Source organism: Xiphophorus couchianus, chromosome 10 (genome assembly GCF_001444195.1).
Source record: "Xiphophorus couchianus chromosome 10, X_couchianus-1.0, whole genome shotgun sequence".
NCBI lineage: Eukaryota > Metazoa > Chordata > Actinopteri > Cyprinodontiformes > Poeciliidae > Xiphophorus > Xiphophorus couchianus.
The window spans coordinates 14,890,457-14,916,435 of record NC_040237.1 but is presented as its reverse complement, the minus strand read 5'-3'; the positions used below and the strand labels follow the sequence as shown (position 1 = coordinate 14,916,435).

General features: G+C 40.5%; 1 protein-coding gene across 3 annotated transcripts in view; it reads left to right on the top strand.

The window, feature by feature from the left end:
- Positions 1–24,666, top strand: part of LOC114152018 (uncharacterized) — a 42,355-nt gene extending 17,689 nt beyond the window's left edge. For all 3 annotated transcript variants that reach the window (XM_028029631.1, XM_028029632.1, XM_028029634.1), the window contains 24 exons: positions 1,448–1,598; positions 1,676–1,788; positions 1,933–2,083; positions 2,168–2,416; positions 2,984–3,199; positions 6,560–6,741; positions 6,854–7,037; positions 9,005–9,147; positions 11,144–11,325; positions 11,900–12,159; positions 12,236–12,473; positions 12,563–12,746; positions 14,495–14,621; positions 15,664–15,738; positions 17,006–17,179; positions 17,259–17,539; positions 17,657–17,805; positions 18,239–18,317; positions 18,572–18,686; positions 21,200–21,331; positions 21,421–21,651; positions 22,424–22,562; positions 23,154–23,319; positions 23,911–24,666. In XM_028029631.1, the coding sequence (XP_027885432.1) occupies positions 1,448–1,598; positions 1,676–1,788; positions 1,933–2,083; positions 2,168–2,416; positions 2,984–3,199; positions 6,560–6,741; positions 6,854–7,037; positions 9,005–9,147; positions 11,144–11,325; positions 11,900–12,159; positions 12,236–12,473; positions 12,563–12,746; positions 14,495–14,621; positions 15,664–15,738; positions 17,006–17,179; positions 17,259–17,539; positions 17,657–17,805; positions 18,239–18,317; positions 18,572–18,686; positions 21,200–21,331; positions 21,421–21,651; positions 22,424–22,562; positions 23,154–23,319; positions 23,911–24,315 (4,326 nt within the window). In that variant the 3' untranslated portion in view covers positions 24,316–24,666. The remainder of the gene's footprint in view (positions 1–1,447; positions 1,599–1,675; positions 1,789–1,932; positions 2,084–2,167; positions 2,417–2,983; positions 3,200–6,559; positions 6,742–6,853; positions 7,038–9,004; positions 9,148–11,143; positions 11,326–11,899; positions 12,160–12,235; positions 12,474–12,562; positions 12,747–14,494; positions 14,622–15,663; positions 15,739–17,005; positions 17,180–17,258; positions 17,540–17,656; positions 17,806–18,238; positions 18,318–18,571; positions 18,687–21,199; positions 21,332–21,420; positions 21,652–22,423; positions 22,563–23,153; positions 23,320–23,910) is intronic.
- The last annotated feature ends 1,313 nt before the right edge of the window (positions 24,667–25,979 follow it).

The following is a 25,979-nucleotide window of genomic DNA, read 5'->3' as shown; positions in this document are numbered from 1 at the left end:
CTTCTGACGAAGACCAGCAGGCAAGGAGGGTAAAGTGTCTTACATAAGGACACAAACAACGAGGATGGGCGGACTGGGAATCGAACCGACAACTGTCGCCCCTCTCACTTTCCCATAGCAAAGCTGCAGTTCTGGTTTCTGGTTATTTTGCATCATTTTTTTCTTTGTTGAAAAAGCTGCAGTGTAGGTTGCCTCAAGTTTGGACTAGCTTGTTTTATTCCTGAACGGAGAGTAATGTCGTCGAGCACCTCTGCTACTTTACTGTTCCAGATGCAAAAGCTTTACTGACCTTTTCAAATTGCTCTCAAAAATCACAGAATGTGTCTTTGAGGTCCATCTGTGGTTCTTGTGCTTGCTCAGCAAGTGTCAGCTCTTATTGTTTTCCTTCGGCATTTCTGATTTTGTCTTTATTTGCCTCACTGGTGAAATGGCCTGCGAACAAAACTTTTGCCTTTTCCTTATAATGAGTTTTTTTTCTCACATTATAACCACAAACTTCCTGCAATGACTTACGGGGACTAAAAATGCAAAGTAATGCATAATTCAGATTTTTATTTGAGAAACAACTTTAAAAGTATTGTGTTTTTTTTTTGTTTTTTTTCCCCCAAGTATAAACCAACTTTTCTAGGACTACTACATAAAATTCCCAATAAAAGTCAAGGTTTCCCTCAGAAAACTTGCTAAGCTCTGTGGTTGTGGCGCTCGGCAGGCATTCATTCAGCAGCCCACTGTGTTTTTCAGTTAAATTTTTTTTTAAAGTTGACAGGAAATTTTAAAATATCACTTGATAATTATGTGTCATTGGAAGATTAATACCTGAACACCAATTATAAAGTCTTAAAACATGCAAACAGTAAAAAAGAAGAAGAAAAAAAAAAAGCAGTGGGGGCAAAAATAAAACCTGGAGGCCCGCCAGACTTATAATACATTGAAACTTATTGATGTTTGTGGTTGTAACATTACAAAAAAAGGGGGGTGCGAATACTTTTGCAAGGCACTGTAGCTCAAAACATTCAATTAGCATCTTGAGCCAATCTGCTCCAAGGTGCTAGAATGTCTTGAGACTTAACAAAAGAAAGGCTTAGGTTAGAAACTCTGCATTCAAGCCTGCAATAAAAAAAAGTTCAGTTTTTATTTTTTTACTGGCAAAAAACTGAAGATTGAATTAAAAAAAAGTTATTTCTCTATTCCAGATCTTCTTAGGAATACATTGAATTGAACAATAGGTTACATTTTCAGTATTATTGTTACGTCCTTACCTATTTTCTTTCTGTCATTTACAAGATTGAACCTCTGCAGTTTGACTATGTACAAGAAGCAACAAAGTTAAACAGAACTGTTGAGCGCTCCAGTTTTTAGCGCCATCATTGTTTATTTGGCATTCACCTTGAAGCAGTCACTCAGTCAGTCTGTGGACTGTTCTGACTCAGACGTATCTCCCCCTCAGATAAAAGAAGACGTCGAGTCGACTGAACTCGCTCTGGCTTTCCAGCTGGGCGGCGGCGAGACGGAGAGCGACGTCATTTGCCAGCCACAAAAGCAGCCCGTGTTTGCTTACCTGCCTCTTCGCAGTTTCGGCTTTCGTTTTATCATCCAAGGTGAGAACAGAGGATTCAAAAAGGATCGCTTGTTGAAGAAACAAACCGTGGTTTGATGTAATCGCGTATTCTTTTAGGCGATTTCGACATCCCTTCTTCCCGGGAAGATGTTGACAGGGACAGCTCCTGGAACCAGTGGCTTCGCTCAGAAATACCACAGCTCTTCCTCAAGGCCATGGATGTCTTCACTGTAAGGCACAACGTAACGTTAGAAATTAACATTTTTCTCCAAATAGTCACTTAATGCTTTTAAAGACCAAAAAGTGGAGAACATATCATGAAATTAGCAAAATAAAAGTTGATCATCGACGTACAAACACGCGTTTTGTTTCAGAGTCACCCAGAGTACAGAGGGCTGAAAGGTCTCTGCCAGTTCCTGCACTTCATCCCCCTGCCTGACGAGGTGCTGGACTTCTTCAAGCCTGTTGCCGGGCAGATTATTCAGCTGCTAAAGGGCAGGGCCTTCCTGCCAACTCTTGGCACAGGTATTGCTCTCAGCAAGCACTCTGCAGAAAATAAACCTATAATGTAGCGTCATGCAACTGTGAGGTTTGTCCCGCCTCTCTCAGGTGGTAAGGTCGCGTACAAGCAGCCGTCGCAGGTCGCCGTCTGTCAGGACGCCGTGATCCGAGACGTGATCAGCGGCGACGAGCTGGAAAAGCACCTCTCTCTGTCCTATCTCCATCCGGGCCTGAGCCCGCCGCCTCCCGCTTCCCTGCTCACTCAGATGGGAGTCCGGTACCTGCGGGGATCGGATGTTACCACGGTAACCACAGCCATGGTGAAGGAGCTGGTCAAAGCAGAGGGCATCCATTCAGGTGTGTGGTAGAGCAGTTAAATTTGCTTAAATCAAACAAAAACAAAACATTTATTTGGATTGTAGAACAACAACATGGTTTTAATTATGACCATATCAAACTGAATGTTTTTTTGCAAAACATTTATTCGCTATATTCACTGTAACTACAACTCTCCAGCCTGGCTGACGGCATTTTATTTTTGTCGGTTTTGTGAAAAAGATCTTTAAATATTTAATATTTAAATATTACACATGTCACTGTAAAGATCGCTATCATTTAGTCGGAGGGAACTGCATCAACGTAAACAAAATTGAGCATCTCCATCTAACGTTACCTCAGTGTCCTCCTATTTTCTTCTGAAAATATATATATTTCAAAATAAAGTAAATTTGCATATTTCGTGATATTTAAATTTATATTATATCTTGTACTTTACGTGGTTTTAACACCTCTTTTTATCTTGTTAGTTATTTTTATCTCTTAAAAATGATTCATTCTGAAGGTGACTGCTTTTATTTTGAATTCTGCTGAACATTGTCCTAAACGACAGCGACTGACTGAGTGAATTAAAACGGTGCGTTTCAGAGGAAGGCCTCCGTCAGCTGGCCAGGCTGCTGGTTTGCAACTTTCGGGCGATGGAGCACGGCTACGGCGAAGCCGAGTCCATCCTCCAGAACCTCAGGGAGCTGAGCATCATCCCTCTGGCTGACGGACGGGTGGTGGCGCTCAGCGGGGAGAGCGTGTTCTTTCCCATGGAAGAAACCGCGACTAAGAAGAAGAAAAAAGCTCAAGCTCAGACAGGTAATCGTAATATTGTAACCTTCTGCTCTCGAGCAGCTCTTTAGAAAAGTGCATACAGTGAGGTTAGAGGTTGGATCACTTAGAGATTTTCGCTTAGTAACCACTTTACAATTTCAAAATTCAGTTTTATTCCAATTTTGTGTGACACTTACACGTGGTTGGGAAGTGGGAGTAAAACAATACATGACTTTTTAAAACTTTGACAACTGAAAATCTGGTAAGTGTGGTTTGACTTAAAACCACACTTACCAGACCAAGTCAAAGTTCATGCTTGACTTGAAACTTGATGTTGACAGAAGCTCTCCATCTAGTCTCTCTGAACTTGAGCAATTTTTAAAAAACGATGGGACTAAAAACTTTAGTCTCATGTACAAATCTGATAGACTTATACCCGAGAATATGTGGTGTCCATTTTTTTCCTAGTCACCGTTGCCAACTTATCCACTTCATCACAATACTTGGCAATGACAAATTTATTTAAAAAAAGAATATTTTGTTGCTTTTTTTTGTCCAAAAGCAACAAAAAAGTGCTTTTTTGAAATCGGCCAAAATCAGACTCGGTAATCGTCCGGAAAACTGTTTCCTCTACCAGAAACTTCAACAGTCTTGGAAGGTGCTGGAATGTTCTACATCACTTTTCTGCTGCTCCAAATAATTTTGGATATTGAGGCACTAATTATTAAGGCGTATTACCACTGGAAAATAAAATAAGATTTTAAAGTCCTGCTTCTCTTTGCTTAATAAATCAGGGCAAACGGCAGGCCAGCAAGTCGGTGTTTGAAGTTTCACAGGTTTCAAATTAATTGAAATATGACAAACGATTATAAAGAGAAGAAAGCTGGATAAATAACTATCAGCGGTCACACGTACCATTTGTCCTCAGGATCTTGGTAGAGAAAATATTTTCAAAAGTATGAAACGATTGTAAAAAAAAAAAAACCCAGAACATTCTGTTCTATTTTTGTTGCAGCACCCAGGTAAACAGCGTAGATTCACACTTTCAGATGTCTGACTCATAGAAACTCAGACACTGCTTGAAAAGCTGCACCTGCCTCACACTCCAACATTCAGAGACCCGCCGTGTGTGTGTGTGTGTGTGTGTGTGTGTGGGGGGGACAAATCTATCCGCGGTCAGGACGCCGCTGACCTGTTTCTAAGAATAAGCAGATGTACAGACGCTTGTATCCGAGGCTGGCTCGCATAGAAAGCGCAGGAACATCCGCCCTCGTTTTGCGTCATTGCGTTCGGAAACGGCAACCGAGGCCGAGTTTCGGAGTGCCAAGTGTGAATAATTGATTTTCACACTTTGATGTAAGCTTTCTGCTTCTGCGGTTTAGCATCTTGAATAATCATGTGGGTTAATTGGTCTGGGGTCCCTGCGAGCTGCTCAGAATCCGGAGCTTTCTCTGTCGCCTGCTTCATCGTTTCACTGGAGCACCGTCGACGACTCCGCTCCAAACACACAGTTATTGTTATATTTGATACGATAAGCAACATAAAAACGTAAAACAAGTTAAGTTTTAACATTTTTAACAGCTAAATATCACATAATGCTGTTGTCACAAATCATAGCCAATAGGAGATAAGCATTTCTTGGTTGAATGGCAGTCATTCCTGACATTTTCTTGTCCTCCATGAAAGCATGTGTGTTAAAAAAAGACTGCTCTATATTAAATGTGTTAATGTATTACTGGTTTGTGTTAAGTGTGTAATGTGTTACAGAAGCTAACATCTACAGTCGTCTTTATTTCCGCTCTTTGGGGGTTCAACCGATTGAAAAGGAAAATAAATGGCGTCCTGGATTGGCTACTTCGCCAACACCGACCAAGTAGTGTCTCAAGTGGCATTGCTTTTAGGTGTTTCTGCTTCCCTTGTTGGACATTCTGAATATTTTAGCTGCATTTCATGAGAAAAATCAATACATAGGCACATTTTCCACAAATGATTTGGCTTTGCGTTCCACAAAAAAAAATCCACGAATATCATAACGCCAATAGGCAGGGACCCACGTTACATCAGGTGGAAGGTGTTTGTTCCCAGACTGGTTTGAGCGTGGACAAAATTTTCCTGGTGCCAAAAGTATTGACTCATCCATTACAGTTTTGAAATGCACAAATAAATTTGAAATAAATAAATTAAAATGGTTGCAAAGGGTGTTTTTTTTTTTATGTGTGATGACTGATTAGCAGATACCTCTGGCAGTTTAGCGTTTCTTGGTTTTCTTGACGAAGGCTGGTAGCAGCAGAGATGGCTTATCCATAATGACATAGAGGTCAGTTGACGCACACACCTCCAAATTGTGCAGTTTAGCAACAATTTGGAGCTTAAATGAATCCCTCCCACGGGAATTAGTGCAGATTCAAAGGAAAATGTATTGATGTTGCCATAGAAAAGCCCTCGGATCTTAACGAGGAGGACAAAGAGCAGGAACGCCACCGCCTTTGATGCGTAGTTATAAAATCCCAGAGAGAATCTCTACGCCACGTTTTTGGAAACGTACTCTATTCTGTTGACACAACGAGTCCCGACAGGAGATGCAGCTGGCGGCAGGGACTTGGTTGGTTAGTTTTCAGGTCAGAGACTGCTGTTGGGAGCAGGTCTTTGTGCGCAGACCGAGCTTTGGAGAGGCATGAGCAGAGATGAGTGTCATAACTTCAGAGAGACGGCTAAGTTAAAGACGGTGTTCTTCTGAAATATTGAGCAGTGCTGGCATCAGCGGGGAATCAGGGCTTTAGATGGCAGCCTCAGAAAGCAGCAAAGTAGGTCAATAGAGGTTTTGTGTTTTAAGGTGGTGAGGAATGTGTTTGGGAACATGTCCAAAGTGAAAGCCAAAAGTAACTTTTGAAGTCTAACTTAAATACCTGACATGCTTTATGCCAGTGGTTTGATATATATCTAGGTTTATACAATGTAACCTCTGGAGTTTATTGAATTTTCTTCTGACTGGTGCTGTTTTTAGTTGCTAAATTCCCAGATTTCCCTGGGAATATGGATACTCTGTGATCTTTCTTGAACTAAGGCAGCAGAACCGATAGAAACGCTGAGTTTACGGTCAGCCATGCATGTAATCTGCCATTTACAGTCATGTCAGAATGTTTCCATCACATGTCAGCTCTGTTACCCTGCTAGGCTGTGAATGATGCGGTGAATTCAGCGTGACGTGGCATCAGCACTAAAAAGATTTTGTGGCGAATCTCTGACAATTTTTATAAACCTCTGATCTGCAAATGCTGATTTTGGCCGATTCCTATTTTCTTTTTCAAAGTATTCATTTACAAAATTAAAAATATTATGCATGGATGCACCCTGGACAGCTCATACAATTACTAATATAAATATTCCATTTTGTCTTTTTTGCAGGACCACTGTCTGCGTTGTACAAAGATCTGAGTGTGGTCCAACCCTCTCTGTTGAACTGTTTGGGGCCTCTGGAAAGCCAGCAGATCCGAGAGCTGCTCAAAAGGCTTGGGGTCCACGAACTGGAGCCGCAGGAGCTGCTGGAGCAGCACATCTATCCCACCATAAGCAGTAGCAAATGGAAGGTGACTGAAGGCAACTTTTAACGTCTCAAAATGTCATTAAAAACCTTTACAAATAGTTTTATTTGATCTAAACTGTTTTCTTTTTTTCTGTTCCTGCTTGTTCCAACTCAAGTCGAAGCCTGAGTCGGTGGTAGTGAGTTACTTGGTTTTCATCAAGCAGCATTCCTCCTCTAGCCAGGAATACTCGGACATTGCAGTACCTGTACTGACCTGCAGGGGTCTGCTGTGCCCTGCTACCGAAAGGGTGCATTTCTCTGAGGAATACAGCAACATCGACCTGCCAAAAACACTGCCTGGTAGGAGATAACACAACACACACAGACACACTGGTTCACCCCTACATTCCACTTCTAGATGTTAAAGAGATTTTAGATTTTAGCCCTGTTGTTTTGGACAGGTTGTACTGAAATATGAGAATTTCCCTCTGGGATTAATAAAGTATAAATAAAGTATATTCATTCATTCATTCATTGTAAGCCATTAACTATAGTTTACAATCAAAACTTGGGTTTTAGATTATTCCATGTGTGATTAGAGCAAAAACAAAAGAAATAGTATATCAACAATGGCAGTATTGTATTATCCACAATCATTAATATACTGGACGTAACTATCGTGCAACACACATGCTATCCATTGAGCTGGGAATATCAGTGGTCGGGAAAATCTCACAAAGAATCTGGACAAGGGAAGCAATATTAATTGCCGACACTACAACAACTAGATAGCAACGTCAAAGGGTCTCACACTTCATAGGTCAGTGAAAGGTTCTAATTTTTAAAAAAGTGGGGATATCAAGCTAACAGCTATGCTAGCTTGACTTTGACAACATTAACATGTGCACGTACTGCGTAGTTCGGTGTGCTTCGATTCAGTTAATAAAAAATAAATAAGGCGACACATCTCTCTGACAGACGATTAGTAGAGCAGGTGTTTAAATTAGCTAATCAACCTCTGCTGTGTTCAGGCAATCACTTATTAATAATCACAAAATAAATATCGAGTCTGAAAACATAAAACCGTAACCGACTAAATGTTCTGTGTACTTTCTCTTTTTTTTTATGGGAAAAATTTGCATGTTTTTTTGGTGTTGATTCCTGATACACTTGAATGTAACCTCTGCTGTGCCGGCTAGTGAAGCTGTTGTCAGTCAGTTGCTACGGGCAACAGAAATGGAGAGCATGTAAAAAAGAATACAATTGGTTTTGACTTGTTTTTCTGTGTTAATTTCCTCTTGGTGCAGTCGCTATAATTTTGAAAAGTTCAATAAACTACAAAAACTGGATTAATTGTCTCATTTGTTCATAGAAGGTGGCGATATTCGTAACGATCATCAAATAGGAAGAAATATTTCATAAAGTGCAGGAGTCGTAGTTTGTTCAAAATTCAATTGCTGTCCAACATAATAGAGAAATTTGCTTAGGCCTCTTGCATCCTGACAAAAGTGGCAGAAACCAAACAGTTTAGAGATTTATGCAATTTTTCCAGCTGTAATTTAAGCCTTATTTTATAGGAATCAGATAAGAAATAAGAACGCTACAACCATTTTGGTGACAGATTCTTGCACGTCCCACATTGGAACGGTATGGTGCACATCACTAGCTGTAGCGGCTAATAGGCACTGTCCAGTCCAGTATATACATTGTTGTCCACAATATTAGTGAAAAAAATAGAGAATTTTGACTCAAATCTCAGAATTTTGACTTTTGATCTCAGAAGATTAAGGTCAGAATCTCTTCTTTTTTTTTTCAGTGGCCCTAATCCTCTTCTTTGGTATTAAGCAGCTGTGAAGTGTTAACGTAATGGACAACAGATCAGAAAATCTACTACACCCTTCAAATCAAGAGCATATTTAAAGGATACACGCTTAATGTTTGGAGCTTCGAATCATATTACAGCAAATATTTGATGTTAAAATCAGATTGTTTTGCTTCAGTCGTTTTTAGAATAACGAACGTCTTCCACAGGCGTTTGGCATTCTCTTGCAATCCGCTGATGCCAGAACCTCGGCGGGCTTTGGCTCCGTTTTAGAAAAAGAGTGCGGCAATCTTCTTTCTGGCAACGCTCAAAAGCAGTGAAGCGGATTAATTACACCTTGCTTGGATGATAAATAACTGACATTAGCAGCTAAAAACTGCACACCCGGTTACCTGCCCACATCTCTGCTTGCTCTGTGGCTCACTCCCACCATGTTTCTAATTTCCTTTGCTTGTGCAAAGCTCCGTCTCAATAACCTGTCTGTTCTGCCCTCACGCTCCACCAGGCTGCGACTGGATCCTGCTGAGTCCCTGTTATGTGCAGACAGACGGCGATGTGGCTGGATGGAGGGAGCTGTTCGGCAGGCTGGGGGTCAGGGACGGCCTCATCCTCCGCAAACAGCGTCGAACTCTGACCCCTCAGGAACTGGTGAGGAGGAGAAGTCATTTAAATGACATCATCCTGTCCAAAGTGCCATTTAGATCAATGCAGTTCACACCACAAAAATGCAAAATCTAGTCTGGTTTGGTCTCGTTTCTTGTTTGAATATCTTAGTACTCTTGAAATAAGACAAAACTAACTTAGAGGTAACTTTTCAGGAAGATATAAAAGCTTGGTTTAAGTCAGTAAATTCCTTAATATTGATGAAATAGTACTCACTGGCAGATTATTTCACTTATAACAAAATATTTTTCCCATGTTAAAAGTGGAATAAAATACCAGTGGAGCTATTACTTTTACGAAAGCCGCTTCTCCAATAGAGCAGTTTTAACTGGTTTAATCATGAGCTGCACACAGGTGAAAAAAAATCCAGATTTTCCAAAAATTAAATATTCGATGAATAGATAAAATTTATTTATTGCCCAGCCCTAGCCAAGGAGTGCTTTCTGCGGGAAAGAAGGACAGAGTGTACAAAGTTATTTGGAGCAGTGGGTCTGTCAATGGTTTTACCCCTCCACACAGATAAACCAGGCTAGATTTGACAATAAGAAAACACAAAGACAAATGCAAGTCATTTATAAATGGAGAGTAGCAGGAGAAAATGTCAGGAAAAGTGTTATGTTTCCCAGCAGCATACTTCATGTAAAACCTAAACCTCTGAAACCAATCGCTTTGTTCAAATCAAAATTCTGGCGAAAGGACAAAAGCTCAGGACAGCACGATCCGTGCGCACACAGCTGTGAGCAGAGCCGAATCTCCATCTGCATCTGTGAGTCATCGTGACAAATAGGTTAGTGATTAAAGAGGAAAACGCGAAGGGTTATGAGTCACACTAGGAACAAGAGATCAATGGTTGCTTTGAGGTAGGAAAGAGGTGAATGATGTGACATGCTGCAAAACCGAGCTCAGCCCATCCCATTCTCCCGGTTTCTCTGTTAGCCTCAGTACAGACACGAGGGATAAAACATGGACACAGAATGAGGATTAAATCAGCTTTTGCAGCATAGGCAGCTGGTTCGTTCTTCATCCATTTCTGGGAAATTGTACTCTGCTTAATGTTAGTACAGGATGTCGCAGCATCCTTAAAAAGTCTTAAATTCATTTAAAAAGTAAGCTGGACTTAATATGTTAATACCAAGGCTTAAATTTCGTCTTGACGGGATTATTTACTCTCGTATATTCTGTTTAATTTTTTTTGCCTTGGGCCTATTTTGTCAGACAAAACTTTGAGTCACATTCAGACATTATTGTGTTCTCTGACTCAAGACGGTTGAGGCTACCGCTAACTAGCTGCTAATATACATTTACTAGCTAGCTAGCTTTTTTGCAAAACTGCAAATTTATTGCCAGTTGTTTGGGCGAAGTTTGTACATTTCTGTGGAAATATTCATAATGCCCTTTAAAAGGTCTTAAATCTTACATTTATTTTATAAAGTAAGGTGGGCTTTAATATGTTAATCACGGGTGTCAAATTTTGTCTTGATAAGACTATTTACTCTCGTATATTCGGTTAATTTTTTTTCCGCACGACTTTTCTGTCAGACAAAAGTTTGAGTCACACTCAGACATTTTCATTGCGTTCTCTGACTCGAGACAGTGGAGGCTACCGCAAACTAGCTTCTAATGTAACCCAGCTAGCTAGCTAGCTAGCTAGCTAGCTTTTTTCTGTCTGTCATGATTAAGTTCAAATTGTGTGAACACAGGTCTTTAATTTCATTCATAATGGTCTCAAAAAGGTCTTAAAAAGCCTTTAATTTTGAGTTGATGAAACCTGCAGAAACCCTATAATAATATTTTATTATTACTTTGGGTTGTTTTTTTAGAGATTGCACTGAAAGGTCAGAGAGAAGAAAGTCTGAGTAGCACAAATCTAAGAAAATGCCCAAGAAAACTGCAGTGAAATTGGCCCCAGACAGATTTAAATACTTAAGTGAAATGTCATTAGTTACCATGGGGCTCATTATTTCCCCTGCTCTTCTCTTAGGCCTCCAGTCACTGGTCAGCTGAAAGTGCAAGGTGGCACCAAAGTCCAGGAAGTGACTGCGTGCTGGATGACTACCCCTGTGAGGAGTTCCACACTCTGGCCACAGCTCAGCTTCCCGGCTCCCTCCTGCTGCAGCAGAGAATGGCTCTGTTAGACCTGCTGCAGACCAACTGGGACTCCGGGTAACATTGACTATATTTCTACTATCTTTTATTTTTTTATTAAGTTGGAAACTACTCTTTTTTCCTCCAAAACATCAACATGCCATAGACAACAATGTAACCGTCCTCCTTTTTCAAAAGTTTCAGGTTTTTCTTTCTTTCAGAACTAAAAAGTAACAAAAGTTATGGTCTTTTTTTCAAAATGTCATGTAACATTTGCAGCTCTGAATGAGTTTTCCTTTCTATTGTAAGTTGTATGCAATAGCTGTGACCTTCAACCTAAGCTGAAGGTTGAAGGTCACAACCTTCAACCTTCAGCTGTAGACCTTCAGCTTAGGGTTAGGGCCTCCTATAACCTTTAGCTTATGTAGACAGCCATGTCTTTGCAAGCTGCCAGTTATTACACACCATTTCCATTTTCCAATGAAAGATTGAAGAATGCTCTTCAGTAAAATAAAATGAAGTTTGTGTTTGTAATGTGACCAAATGGAAATTTAAGGGTTTTGAGTCACTTTGCAGTCATTATGCCCATTGACACAGTTGAGGTACGGACCTGTTTTGCTTCCTCCAACTCTATCCTTTCTCAATTTTTCAGACACCGTTACTCTCAGTACCTCACAGCTCAGGTCGTCGACAGCAACGGCAGTCCAGTCAACAAGACCAGGTCTTCTTTTTACCATTTGCTGTGCAGCCTTGAGTGGGTGCCAGCTTATCGCCCTCTAGAGGAAGAAAAACAAGAGCGAAAGTACCTCTGTCCCAGCTCAGTCTATCTGACATCGCCGGAGGTCTGCAGGCTGCTGGGAACTCACGTCTTTTATGTGGACACAAGCTCCAGCGAATTCAGCAGAGCCCTAGGTAGAAACGCGTCCACCAGAACCAGTACTTCAGTTCTATAGTAGTTAGCTTCCGTAACTTTCCGTCTTTGTTTTAGGAATGAGAGAGACTATCACGGTAGACATTCTGATAGAGTACCTGAAGGGATGGTGCATCAAGCCAGAAGAAGACAACCAAGAGGAGAGGTCCGCTGCAGACGAGACGGAGGGAGCACATTTCACCACAGACGTTAAGCACATCCACAACGTCTACAACTACCTGAAGGACAACTGTTCCTTGAGCAGCCTGAAGGAGCTGTTCCAGCACAACCCCGCTGTGTTTGTGGAGAATAAGAGGTACAATGTGATCTGCATCTCTTTCCTTTTGGGGTTTTGTTGGTTTAATGTCTTAAGTTTAACACTTGGCAAATCTTTTTTTTGTCCAGGCATAGTGATAACTGGTGTTCAGGACGCTTCTATCACCTGAAGGAGGTGTGTTGGAGCGATAACACCTCCTTGTTCCAGCGTTACAGACAACTCACTCAGAGGGAGGACAGCCCCGTCCTGCAGCCCAAAGTCCTGGCTCCTTTCTACAGCCAGCTGGAGGACATGAGGGACTTCTTCCTGAACGTAAGCTCCTCCAATAAGGCTGTGCCACTCTAATGCATCTGCCTAACAACAGCCACAGAAAAGGTTGATTTCCTGCCTGTTTAATTCACTCTGAGTCACACATTTGACGTCAACTTGGGACCTCTCGGTGAGCTGAGACAGCTGTTAAAACCTTATAAATATCCTGCTTTTTATGACTTGTGAAACCTTTGGTATATTTCCCTGTGGTTCCTCATAACAGAATGCTGAATTTTTCCTCTAACACCCATATGTATTTCATTCACCAAAGTGAATCAAACACCAGACATATTTTGAAGGCTGGCTTAGTTTTCATTTGGTTCTGAATAGATAATTATTCCTGTCTTACATTATAGATTCTGTAATCCATATCAGTGGGTGGAAGACTTCTGGACATGTTCCCGCATCACTTTTACATAAATGATGCTCTCTTGTCGAGTTTGATTTGTTTCAGAAGAGCTTGATCTAGAAATGACGTCAGATCCAAGCTCATTGCACTCAAGTTACAAAACGTTTATTACCAATAAAAGCTGAAAACAATTCCTTTCTCCCCACTTTATTAGTACAAGCACTGGAGGAACACATTCACAGACAAACATGGTCTGTTAGTTAGCGGTGGTCATCGCTAACTAATAAGTTAGTTGCACTAATCATCAACATCAGTTCAGCTAACACTAAAGTTCTACACCAACACAGTATTTGGCAGACGCTAATGCTTAAGTGCTAAATTCAACCATGTTGATACCAATAATGCTCTTACATACCTATTATATTCATGTTTAGAGTTTATTTCTCTAGTGTCCATGTTTTGTTTTGTTCTTGTATGCATCCTGTTGGAAAATAAGTAATAAATTTATGCAGGGGGTGTATTAAATTACTAATACACCCCAAACTTTTCCAAACTTAACAAAAGCGCTTATCAAAAAGTTAGCTCTGCTGTTAGCTGATTAGTGGAAGTGTGCCCACCACTGACCAATCAAAATTCTGTCTTCAATTGACATTTTTGCCAGGGTTTTTTTACTGGCTATGGAAATTTGACTTCCAAGACCAAACATTGGTTTATTTTATTTGTGCATCTTTGGATTTTCGGATGGTTCTTTATAGTTACCATCACAATCAGCGACCTCCAATAGTTTTACAATTTGCAGTATGAATGTTCTCCATTTGGATGTGACATTATTTCCAGAGTTGATCTTCAGACTTGAACATATTAGTGGTTTCACTTTGTGCCCAAAAGTGTGATTTTTAGAGTTCCCAGTTTAAAATACAAGGACAACCTGTCCACTGAATTTAGCACCTAATATTGGCTGCCCAGTGTAATGTGCTGCTGTAAAATGTCAGTTTGTGTTCACCTTTTATTTTAACATGTTAAATGTAAATAAATACATTGTCATTTGGTATTGCTAGTAGTAGTTAGCAGAACAATGGTTAAGAAATTCAACTGCTGTCCGACTTGTAAGTAGAAAGCGACAACTCACATTGCTTCCCTATGAGATCACTTACATAGACAAACAACAGTGACCTGTAAAATTATTAGTTACCTTTATTTGGATATGTAATTTGGATTACATGGAACAGTATCTGTCAGCAAAGATGTTTCTGTGTAGCTTGCTCGCCGAATTAGCCTAGTTAGCTTGAGCTGGTTGAGAAAAGACAGAAAACAACATTTAGCATACGAGATGGTATAAAAAATGCAGAATCGTATTAATGTGAGTTATTGATGCGCCTGTGGCTGTATCCCTCCCATCTAGTGCCTGAACGTCGATGACAGTCCCAACATGAAGCAGTACGTGGGTTTGCTGGAGCTGATCTGCTCCTCGGTTTCCGTACCGACCGCTGAAGTGCTGCAGGATGTGTCCGTACTGTTCGCCAAACTCGGTGAGCGCTTTTGTTGCAGAGGCTTTCTCACTTGGTGTCTCGCAGTTCTTCACTCTGTCCCATCTGTTAACAAGTCTCCTCTTTAATGAGAATGCAAAACTATTTGTTACGTCCTGTCTAATTTTTGTTGGATTATTATCATACATGTAGTGGCAAAATGTGTTGGCAAAAATGAAAATAAGCAGAGGGAACAAATTAAGGGAATAGAAAATTGCATTACCTTGTATCTGTGGACCTAAAGATGAATGTATCCATTCCGGTCCATATAGTTAAAATGCTCTGTATACTTTTTGTCACATTAAAATTATAGACTACAATGCATTTTATTGCTATTTTATGAAGTGCAGAAGACTGACTCTATTTATTTTTGCAACAAAGCATAGGCAAACGATTCACTCTCTAGTTCGGCAAAGACTAGTGATGCACAACACCATGAATTAAATAATAATTTCCATATAGCTGTTTAGAAAGCTCACTTTTTAAAAAGTTTTCCTCCATTTTTCTTAATCACAATTTCTCCTCCACTTTGACAAAAACCCGAATCTTGCTTGTAAAGTTGAAAGAAAGTCCACACAGTTTTCCAGATGCATTATGTACATGCAGAATAATAATAATGCAAGTCGTTTGTAATATATCCTAATACCCTACATAATATTGCACTAAACTGCAATATTGTACATTTATAGTTCAATCATATTTTGCTCCAGTACAAACAATGCTTTCCAAAAAGTTGTTTTAGTTTTTTCTTCTTAAATGTTTTTTATTTGTGGGCTATATGAACGTAAACATTTATTGTGATAATGTTCACAGTGTCTATAAACGATTTAATAAATCAATATAATCCCTATATATTTGTACAGATGTTTGATAATTTTCCATACTTATCAGCGGCATAAAATTCCACTAAATCATGTCGAAGCTAGCTTTCTTCAAATGAGCTCATTAGGTGGAAATAGTCAGTAGAAAACCCCACAAAAATATAATCGGACAACAAATTAAACATTTATTCTTTTCACTATTTTTCTTCTTTCTGTTTCCTCAGCTCATAAGTGTAAGCGTAAAGGGTATGGAGACCAGGAAACCAAATTTGATCCGAACTACAGCTCCCAGTTGAAAGGTGAGTGACGCCTCTTTAATCAGACCGACTTTCAAACCTCATCTGCTGGTCCGCCAGAGAGAGACGCGCTTTAAACACAGCTTGGGAGAATTTGGTATGGCAGCCTGCCAGGGAAATATTCTCCCTGGAGAGAGAAAGTACCGAGGTGCAAATTAACACCAGGCCTGAAGTAATCAGGGAGTGGTAGGAAAAAAAATAGTTTTTTAGTATTACACACCTTTCACTCATCATCTAACTTACAGACTCTTTGTATTTTTTATTCTTCCCTCCGTCTAACCTCTGAGATATTACATGTCCTTCAGAGAGAGAGAGAGAGGTGTGAGAGAGAAGGATGGATTCTCAAAATGGAGGATGGTTGTTATTACAGGATTCTTCACTCAGCGATATGCTGGGTGGTTTCAGCTCAGGCAGCAGTTAAAGAGACAGGTTACGGATGCTTGCGTCATCACTCAGTGTTTTACACACATTATTCAGTTCCTGCTCATTCAGCATCTGAGTTTTATTTTGAAAAGTCAGCAAATTCACTTTTTCCTTTTTATTTATTTTTTTTTAAATTTTAATTAGAAAATCTGAGTTAAAAAATCTGAGTAAAAATCATTAGCAAAATATAGAACTTACTTTTACAATACTTTGCTCTATAAGACATGAAGGCTTTTATTTTGAAGAGTACTTTTGAATCTTTATTTAGACGTTTCAGGATCAAATCTTAAATTTGATCCTGAAATTTGTTAAATCTCAACAAATTTTGACAAATTGCTATTTTTAATTACTGGTTAAGGTTTATTTTCTTGTGTTCTTTCTTTTCTTGCTTGTTTTTTTTTTCTTTCCTTCTTTTGTTCTTTCTTTTCTTTTTTGTCTTGCTTGCTTTTTTTGTTCTTTTCTTGCTTTTTTCATTTCTTTTTTCTTTCTTTTCTTGTTTTCTTCATTTCTTTGTTTCTTCTTTGTCTTTCTTTTCTCCTTCTTTCTTCCTCTGCCCGTCTATCATTTTTTGGGGTCATGCTTGCACAGCGCACCTGTTGTTCTACACCAACATTGTTGTTGTGTCTGCATGTTCTCCCTGTGTGGAGGTTTAGCTCAAATGATCATTAAAATATTGAAGAATGTTAATCAGGTGGTTTATATCAGGCACCAATTCCGCTTAAATATCTGTTTTAGTCATTAGTCACATGCAAAAAGCTTCCTATGTCTCTCCAGTGTTTTTCTTTGTGGGACTGAGTGACTCATTGTGTGTGGGGGTGTGTGTGTGTGTGTTTTCTCTCTGTACCAGTCATGGTCTCCGACAAGAAGATTTTCCCCACTAAGGACAGCTGGGTGAGTCTGAGCCGTCAGCCTATGATCGGCGACGACAAAGAGCTGGAGAAGATCTTCAAACCTCGCAAGGAGGTGTGTCTGCTCCACCTGCCGCCACCAGAGAAGAAGTCTGTTCCCAGGAGTAAGACCGGTACGCCGCCATGATGCCGTCAACTTTTCTATCACTTAAGAGTATCTAAATGTTTCCTACTTCCTGTGTGGTCCGGCAGGTCAACCGGTCGCAGGGGATCGAGCTACTAAACCAGCCTTCAACGAGAAGGACAGACTCTCATTCCTGAAGATCTGCGGGATCCTTCATCTTTCCCAGTGTGTCAAATGGGAGTCCCAGACTGAGAACTGGAGGCCCTGTGCCTCCATGCAGTCCCTGGTGCGCTTCGTCATCCCCTACATCCAGAGGTTCCTCTACCACCATGAAGAGCTGGCCGACATCTACTCGGACCTGACCAAGGGGAACATAGCAGAGAAACTCAAGTGCCTCTCCTTTGGACAGGTGGGCAAGTAGAAAGAAACCGAAACTGAATTGTTGTTGACCGTCAACTTTGAAGTCTCTGGTTCTGGGTTTCTACCTCCTAAACAGACGTTGTTCTCTGTCGCCGTCTGTTTCCAGGTGGGGAAGCTGTACATCCGCTACCAGCTGGACGTCGCCGGCAACGAGAACACAGTGATAGAGCTGCAGGATGTGATCTGCCTGCTGAAGGACGAGAAGGAGCTCTACATCCAGAAGGACCACGTCAACGAGAAGCTGGAGATCCTGAGGTTTGTCGGCTCACCGGCCTGAACGTAGAAAGTTCTGGAGATGAGAGCAGTCTGACCGAAGCCTGGAGAAATACTGGAAAATATTATTTACTGAATTTGTTTCATACTGAATTTATGTCTGTTGTTCAATTAACCATTTTATCATCCATCCAGCCATCCAATCATCCGACCATCTGAACTGAGAATTTGCGGATAAATCTTTAAAGTTTTGGCTCTCTAGATTAAAAACTGTAGGAATCCTCATGTAGGTTCAGTATTACCGGCTCTTAGTGTCTTAAAATGTCTGCTTTGACAGGATGTATCTTTGTCTTTCTTTATGTAAAAGAACTATCTGTTGAGGGTTAAAGTTTGAGCTCATTTTAAGGTGAACTGTCTGAGACGAGCTTGCCTCTGTGTGTGTGTGTGGGTGTGTGTGTGTGTGTGTGTGTCACAGTGAGCTGGTGAAGCTGTTCTGCACAGAGAGCAGCCACAGAAAGGACCTGAAGCAGTTCCTGACCCTCCTGATAAACAGCGTAAGTGCCATACGATCACTGATCCGCTTGGAGTTGAATTGGATTTGTTCGTAAAAGCTGAATATTTCTCTGTGATTAAATTATTTAATAAAAGGTTCCATCCAGGAATCAGACAGGAAGCAGATTTTTACACAACAGGCATCATTAGCTGGCAGCACAGATTACAAACATCATCAAATAATGAAAATAATTTATTAATATAACTGGTGGGATATTGAGTCTGCATTAGGTAACTGTCATACAACCTGATGCAGGATCAAAGGGGTCTGGAGAGACTGATGAAAAGAGAGAACATCGGAGAGCTGCCCAGCGACGAGGCGCAGTGGGAGGTCCCAGAGCCCATCAGACCAGAGCCAGACAATGACAGAGGTACACAACACACACACACAGGGATGGATGGAGTGACAATGAGCAGAATAACGTTGACAGCTCCATCAGCTGTTCGCTATATGTTGGTGAACTGATGAAAGTGCGGTGGTGTACTGTCACCATGGAAACACTAATTTGTTGCCCCCTCCCCACCCTTCCCAAAATTGAAATACTATTGAGAATCTTGTAATATTTAATAGTTTATCTGTACAAACCGCTGACACCAGCATTCAATGACCTGATGATCTAAACGGATTAATAAAAATGAGTTGTTGCAGCTCATTTTTAGAGTTTTAAGTCTCAAAACTGTTTGAGTTTATTAACTCAATAAGTAATGTTTAATAAATACTGTTCAGCCTGTGTGGTTCTCAAAAGGATAAAAACTGCAAATGATTCAGTGGGGTGTGTATTTTTAGCCTTAACAGTAAAATTCAAAACGGTAATTATTGGTAACACATCAGCTTATTCTTTTTCAAAAGGTATAAAGCGTTTTTTTGTTTGTTTGTTTTTTTTTTTTACATTTTTGTAAAAACTATTGTTCACCTTTCAGCTTGTCAGAAGAAATGAGAAGTGCATAATATTTTGCATTCACAGTGAATGGGGCTCCGTCTATTTCCTGGCACTTTTCTGCGAGCATTACAAGATTTACAGCCAGACTAAGAATTTTACTTTTTGTAAAAGAATAAATTTGTCTGTTCTTGCAGAGTGAGTACAGGTTTGATTCCTCCGATCTTTTATATTAAACACTTTAGATTAAGCTAATTATTGAGCTTCATGCTACCCGACTCTCACTTAGCCCTGCTGGGTGTGATCCCGGTGTAAAATTTACATTTCTTTGTGTTTTCTAAGCACAGCCTTCTCCGGTGAAGAGGCATAAAATCAACTCCTTTGTAATGAACTTGTAGGGAAAGGTGGAAATGAATCGCTGAATTACTTTTTGTTATCATTTAGAAAGCTGTGTAGGGTTTTATAGTTCAGTCTGAACCACAGTCTTCCTCTTCTCCACTAGAGGATACATGGTGTGTGTGTGTGTGTGTGTGTACATTTTTTTTTTGCGTGTTTGCTCACTAAAAGCGCGGTTGTTGCCGAGGCTCAAAGAGCGAAAGGAGCAGATCTCCCTCTTTACATCACAACACACACACACCCACAAGTATTGCTGTGATTAAAGATGTTTTCACCACTAAATCTTTTTCATGACCTACAACGCCAGGCAGAAGTTTCCATTCAGGTTGAGTTTTTGAAATATTATGTTGTTTTAATGTTTCATTTGAGCCTTACAAATTCAGCAGCAGCAGGTGATGTTATCCAGACAGGGTCAAAATTATTCATACAGGCTGGAATGCAAAGCCTCAGTAATATAGATGAAACTTCCCTCTGCAGCTTGAAGATGAACTGCAAACTTTTTGTGTCCATCAACAAGGTTCTGATGATATTTCTGATCATATCTGGATTGCTCCTGACCAGTTTTCCTTTTAGTGAATTTGAGGGCAACAGTCTGAGTCGGTTGGTTGACACTTGATCAGTCGAGTGTTTTGAGCTGGACAATAATCCCAAAAAATACATCAAAGCTACTTTTGACAGTGGTGGGCACATTTATGCTAACGCGCTAATATTTTTCTTTTAGTGTGAAGACTGTTTGGCTGTTTCCTCTCAACTTCTCTTTATTGAGCCAAGTACACAACAAACTAATGAATACAACACTTATATGAACAAACAACCAGGCATGTTAATTAAACAGAAATATACAAACATTTACATTTGAGAGCCTCCTCACATTCTCCTTGTGACATATGGTGGGAAACATGGTTGAAGGAGGGGCGTTAGCATTAGCTTCTGCTAAATACCATTTTCATATAGCTCTTTAGCCTAGCTACCAATCATGTTGTTGTAGCTCTTCAGCACTAGCTTTGATTAAAAACCATGTTGGTGTTTAACAGAAGCATTAGCTTTTGCTAAATACCATGTTAATTTAGCACTTTAGCATTAGCTTCTGCTAAATATTGTGTTAATTTAGCACTTTAGTGTTAGCTTCTGCTAAATATCATGTTAATTTAGCACTTTAGTGTTAGCTTCTGCTAAATATCGTGTTAATTTAGCGCTTTAGCGTTAGCTTCTGCTCAATAGCATGTTCATTTAGTACTTTAGTATTTGTGGAACTAGTGTTTATAATTATTTCTTCAGGGTCGGGGAAGCTAAATTTTTAGCTAGCGGTGCCTACCTGACCTTTAAAATTAGTCCAGTCGGTTAACATTAGGCTTCAGGATGTACCTCAAATTCTAAACACATTGGTGCATAATATAAACATGATCAATATGTCAACTTCCTGACATAATGAGTCAATCTAAAGAAGCCGTAGTGTTTTGTATCAGTGAATACTCCAAATTTTTATGACTTTCATTTCCACGAATGGAATCATCTGATTGGCATCGTATCTGTCTTGCTAAGATGTGATTATAGACATTTAATGTTTTTTCCCTTTCTGACTCTATAAAATGTTGTGGTTTTTTTCGCAGTGTTTTTCAGGAGCCTCTCTTCCATCAGCTCCCCAGAGGAGACCATTGTTCCACCTCACCCGGACGGGGAACAAACGCTGGCCTGCTGGCCTCCTCGAGCGTCCATGTCGAACACAGGCAGCAGCCACTCAGGTCGCTCAGATGCTTCTTCTACACATTAATAACACATTTAATCTTGTGTTTTAATCAATTAAAGGATTTTTTTTCTCTCTCTCCTCCAGGTCAGCCTAAAAGTGACGTGGTAGAGGCCGTCTTAAAGATGTGGCCTCCTCCTGCCCCTCCTAAAGACCGAGACCCAGAGAAGGAAGCGGGTCCCGGCAGAAGAAGCGGCGAGGCAGACCAGGCCCCTAGGAGCAGCAGGCCTGCAGACCCTCAGGGTCCTCAGAGAGTCCCGAGCCATCCAGGGGAGCCCCGCGCCGATGCGGCGACCATCAGCGCTCCAAAACCTCCAGGTGTGAACACACTGGTTGCTGCTTTTGAAACGACGGCACCTTGCAAAAGTGGCGTTGTCGGGATGAAATGTGAATACTTTCACACTTAATCCCATCGCTTCCACAATGTGTTTGTATTTAGCGAGTAATTGAAATGAACAGAAAGAAAAAAGGAGAAACGGCTTAGTAAAATCTGAAAAGTGTGGCGTGTCTTTAGAGTTGGTTATACTTTGTACTTTTTGGAATAACTCAGTCAGATTTAATAGCAAATATCTGTGAACTGTAATTTTCAAGTCTTGCCACCAATACTCTGATTGGGTTTAGGTCTGGACTTTGACTAGGCCCTTCTAATATGATTATCCCCCCGTATACTACCATCACAAATTCCACTTAATTCAGCCAAAGGGGTGTATTTATGTTACCTGTGCTAGTTGACGCATGTTCTACAAATGAAAGCATTTTACAGCCAATTTCACTAATTTGTTGAAGAAAAACATCTCCCACCTCATAATACTGCCACTGCCGTGTTTAATAATGAAGATGCAGCGTCAGCTCCTCGCCACACGGCCAGAAAGTTATCTCAACAGATGAAAACGCTTGGAAAATGTTTTCCTGGATCTCGTTCTTGAGTCTTAAGGTGACAGTGATTACTAGTTTGGACGAACTCTAAAGCTGTGAGAGTCTTAAAAAAGACAAAAGAAAAAAGTGTCTCTGCAACATTCACAGATTGTGTGTGTTCAGCACGTTGTGTTAAAGCTTCCTGTTCCATTTGGTGTCGTCTGTCACCCGCCAGAGCGCAGCCAGCAGTCTGAGACCGCCGAGTCCCACAAAGCCGAGGGTGGAGAGGAGAGGCTGGCTCCCGCCGGCCCCGCGGCGGCGCCATCTGAGCCGCCTGCAGAACCTTCCAGCAACCAGCCGCCTTCAAACAGCCTGTAGGTTGTCTCCTGTTTGTCTAACAACGTCTGAATTATGCATGTAGAAAACTAACGTTGGGATTCACCGCTACCAGGGCTCCTGCTAACGATTATTTTAGTAACCTTTCCATTATTCTGACGATTAATCGGATAAGAATAAGGACATTCTACAGATATTTCATTTAACTAATTAAGCCTTTTCTTTTCAATAGTAGAAATACTTTAGTAAATAATTAATCTTTTAAATAACGTAAATAGTATATTGCCTAAAATGCAATACCATAGCATTCCTTTAGTAAATCTGAATCGGTTGATGATAAAACTATTCCACTTGTGGAGTTTTGACTAAAAAGTATTTATAAACAAATGTGTTTTCACCTTAAGTATAAGTATATATATTTTGCACAGTTTTGGCTTAATTACTGCTCTGAATATGTTGGGTTTTTTTCACCAAACGGCCTGTTTTTTGAGTCTGTGTACTCCAGTTAACGATTAATCAATTACTGAATTAGTTGACGATTATTTCAATAATTGAATGAAATCCGATTAATCGTTTGAGCCCTAACTGTTACTCTAACACATGCTTTCTTTGCCTGTTTTCCCCATCAGGGTGGGGCCTGAGGCAGTGGTTCCCTGCGGTACATTCCAGGGGACGGCAGTAGCTGGGGACATGCAGCGTCCTCTGCTGAATATGGACTTCCCCCAGTGGGACAAAGACCACTCTCCCCGGACCACACTGGAGGACATGGAGCTCCCCTGCCAGAGACCCGACACAGTCAGTACTACCTCTCTCTCTTTCTCTCTGTCAGGCTTTGATGCTCTGGTTGCGGTTTGGTTTTCATAACTGGCGATATACCGATCTGATATCAATATCTGTATTGGTCCCAATATTGAAAAGAATTTAGATCTCTCATAAGTGTGGATCCATTCAGGCTTATTCTATACTTTGTGCTATACGCAACGTCTTTGTTTAGTTTACACTTTATTTAGGATTCCTAATTTGTTGTAGTTTATTTTTTACATGTTCGACCAAGATAGCCAACTTATTGTTTCTGTCAATTTCAGTTTCTTTATTATTTATTTTACATTGACTGTTCTACTCCCAATTGTGTTTTTACACGTTTCACCAAGCTTGTGAAGCTATTGGTGTATTTAAGTGCACTGTAGTGGTGCAGAGTTATCAAATCCATTTGTAATGCAGTACATTTATTTCTGTGTTTTAAAAAAAATTATAATTTTTTTTTTTTTGGGTCAATTCAACTGGGTTTCTGTTTTGGATCGGTATCGGCCGATACTAACCCTCAGATATCGGTATCGGAATTGGAAAAAGTGGATCGCTATTGATAACGGCTACATCCATTTCCAGGTGGTGTTTTCGGACGAGCAGATGGACCTGGCGACAGTGGGCGAGTGGGGGGAGCAGCTGGTCAACTCCTTCCTGTGCCACTGGAGAGACGGCAGCGACCCTGCGCGGCCCACCCACGTCCTCTGGTGCAATCAGAGCGGCGAGAGCGGCCAGCCCTACGACTTCAAGCTGGCCTTCGGAGAGGCAGGGGCCATATTCGTGGAGGTCAAGTCGACAGTGAAGAGAGAAAAATCCTTCATCCACATGTCGGCCAACGAGCTGGACTTTGCGCTGAAAGAGAAGGAGCGCTACCACATCTACAGAGTGTACAACGCCGGGGACGCTCAGAATGTCCGTTTGTGTCGCATTCAGAACCTGGCGCAGCATCTCCACACCAAGGACCTGGCTCTGTTTCTCTTTGTGTAGTTTATTTTTAGATTTGCACAAGTATTTGCACTATATCTATCATAATATCAAGTATTTCATATAATGTACTTTTAAACCTTTGTCTATTGTATATCAGGTGTTTTGATCCTGGCGTGCGTCGCCACAGTCTTAATTCCAGCTCCTTTTTTTTTTAAATTCAAGAATTGCTTTTTAATAAATCATTTTTCATTCAGCTGAAGGAGTTTCTCTTTTATATCATCTATTCTTGTATGTACTTAAGTAACTTGGCTGTTCAGTTGAAGTAATTGTGCCAGACGAACACAAAGAATTGCTTGGTTGCAAAGTGGAAAGAGTTTGACTTATTTTGCAAATAAAAAAATATTAACGGAAGGCTGACTTTTGATGACATCACTAATATTTGTAAACAACCAGTTTTCACAGTACAGACAGACACTAACAGCACAAACAAAAATTTGGAAAGCAACTCATCTCAGGTGTGAACACACACTTAAATACATTCATCTCGGGGCTTAAACGTTGTGGAGGCAGGACCGTTTAATCTTATATGTAGTTTATTTTTACTGCTGGACTTTTGTGTCAGACAGACGTTCATTCCATTCTGTGACTTGAAGTAGTGGAAGCTAATGCTAACTAGTTGCTAATATGGCCTTGTTAGGTGTCATTGGTAAGTCTTTGCCACTCGCTCATTCATTCTGTGCTAAAAAGCTTGACATTAATATATATAAAAATGCAATATTCTTTGGTACATATCTGTGATAGGCCTATTTAATCTGACTTTTCTGTCAGGCAAATGTTTGAGTCGCCTTTGCCGACATCTTCATATCGTGAAGAGGCTACCGCTAACTAGCTGCTAACGTACCCTTGCTAACTGGCTAACTCTGCGTCTATCACAGGTAAGTGCGGACGTTCGTCTTTGCCACTGGTTCATTTTTGTTGCCAACCCATACAGTGTTAGGTGCAAAACGTTAGGCACTACTACTATACCATATATGCAGTTTTACTTTGAACATTTCTGCCGTGGTACAGGTCTTAAATTTCATTCATAAGGGTCTTAAAAGACTTCACATTTGACTTGGTGAAACTTGTAAAACTGCTTCACGCCTTAAACGCATTACATAATCTTAAAATGGAAAGAGTGTGGCACAACTGCAAACCTACCAAAACATTGCCACCCATCTGACTAGCATGCACAACATCCTGAACACGGCATCCATTTTGTCCTTTTCAAAAGGAAAAAGACAAGAAGACATCTATGGTGAAACATGTCGGTGGAAGCACTATGATGTGGAGATGTTTGTATAAAATATTGAAAATCACGTTTTCCTATAACAGACAGAGATTTGTGAACACGAAGTCCTGTGAATCCCTTCTGTTTATCCACCTGTCTACTGTAGGTGATTTTTGTTTTTTGAACAGCATGGAGTAGCTGCTCCTGTAATGCAGGGGAGATCTTAGAAAACATCCACTAATAATCACCTCGCCATGCTATCTGGAGCTGTTTCCTCCGATGGGTCGGTCGCTGGAGCCTGTACTAACTGAACCAATGGTAGGACATTTTGCATCAGTGCATGTCTGGACCTGCAGGAGCAGATCCTAACAGTCCAGGACAGTATCTGACATTCACTCGGCGCCACTGGATCACTAAAAAACGACTACTGCATTGTTTTCATTAAAGCTACGTT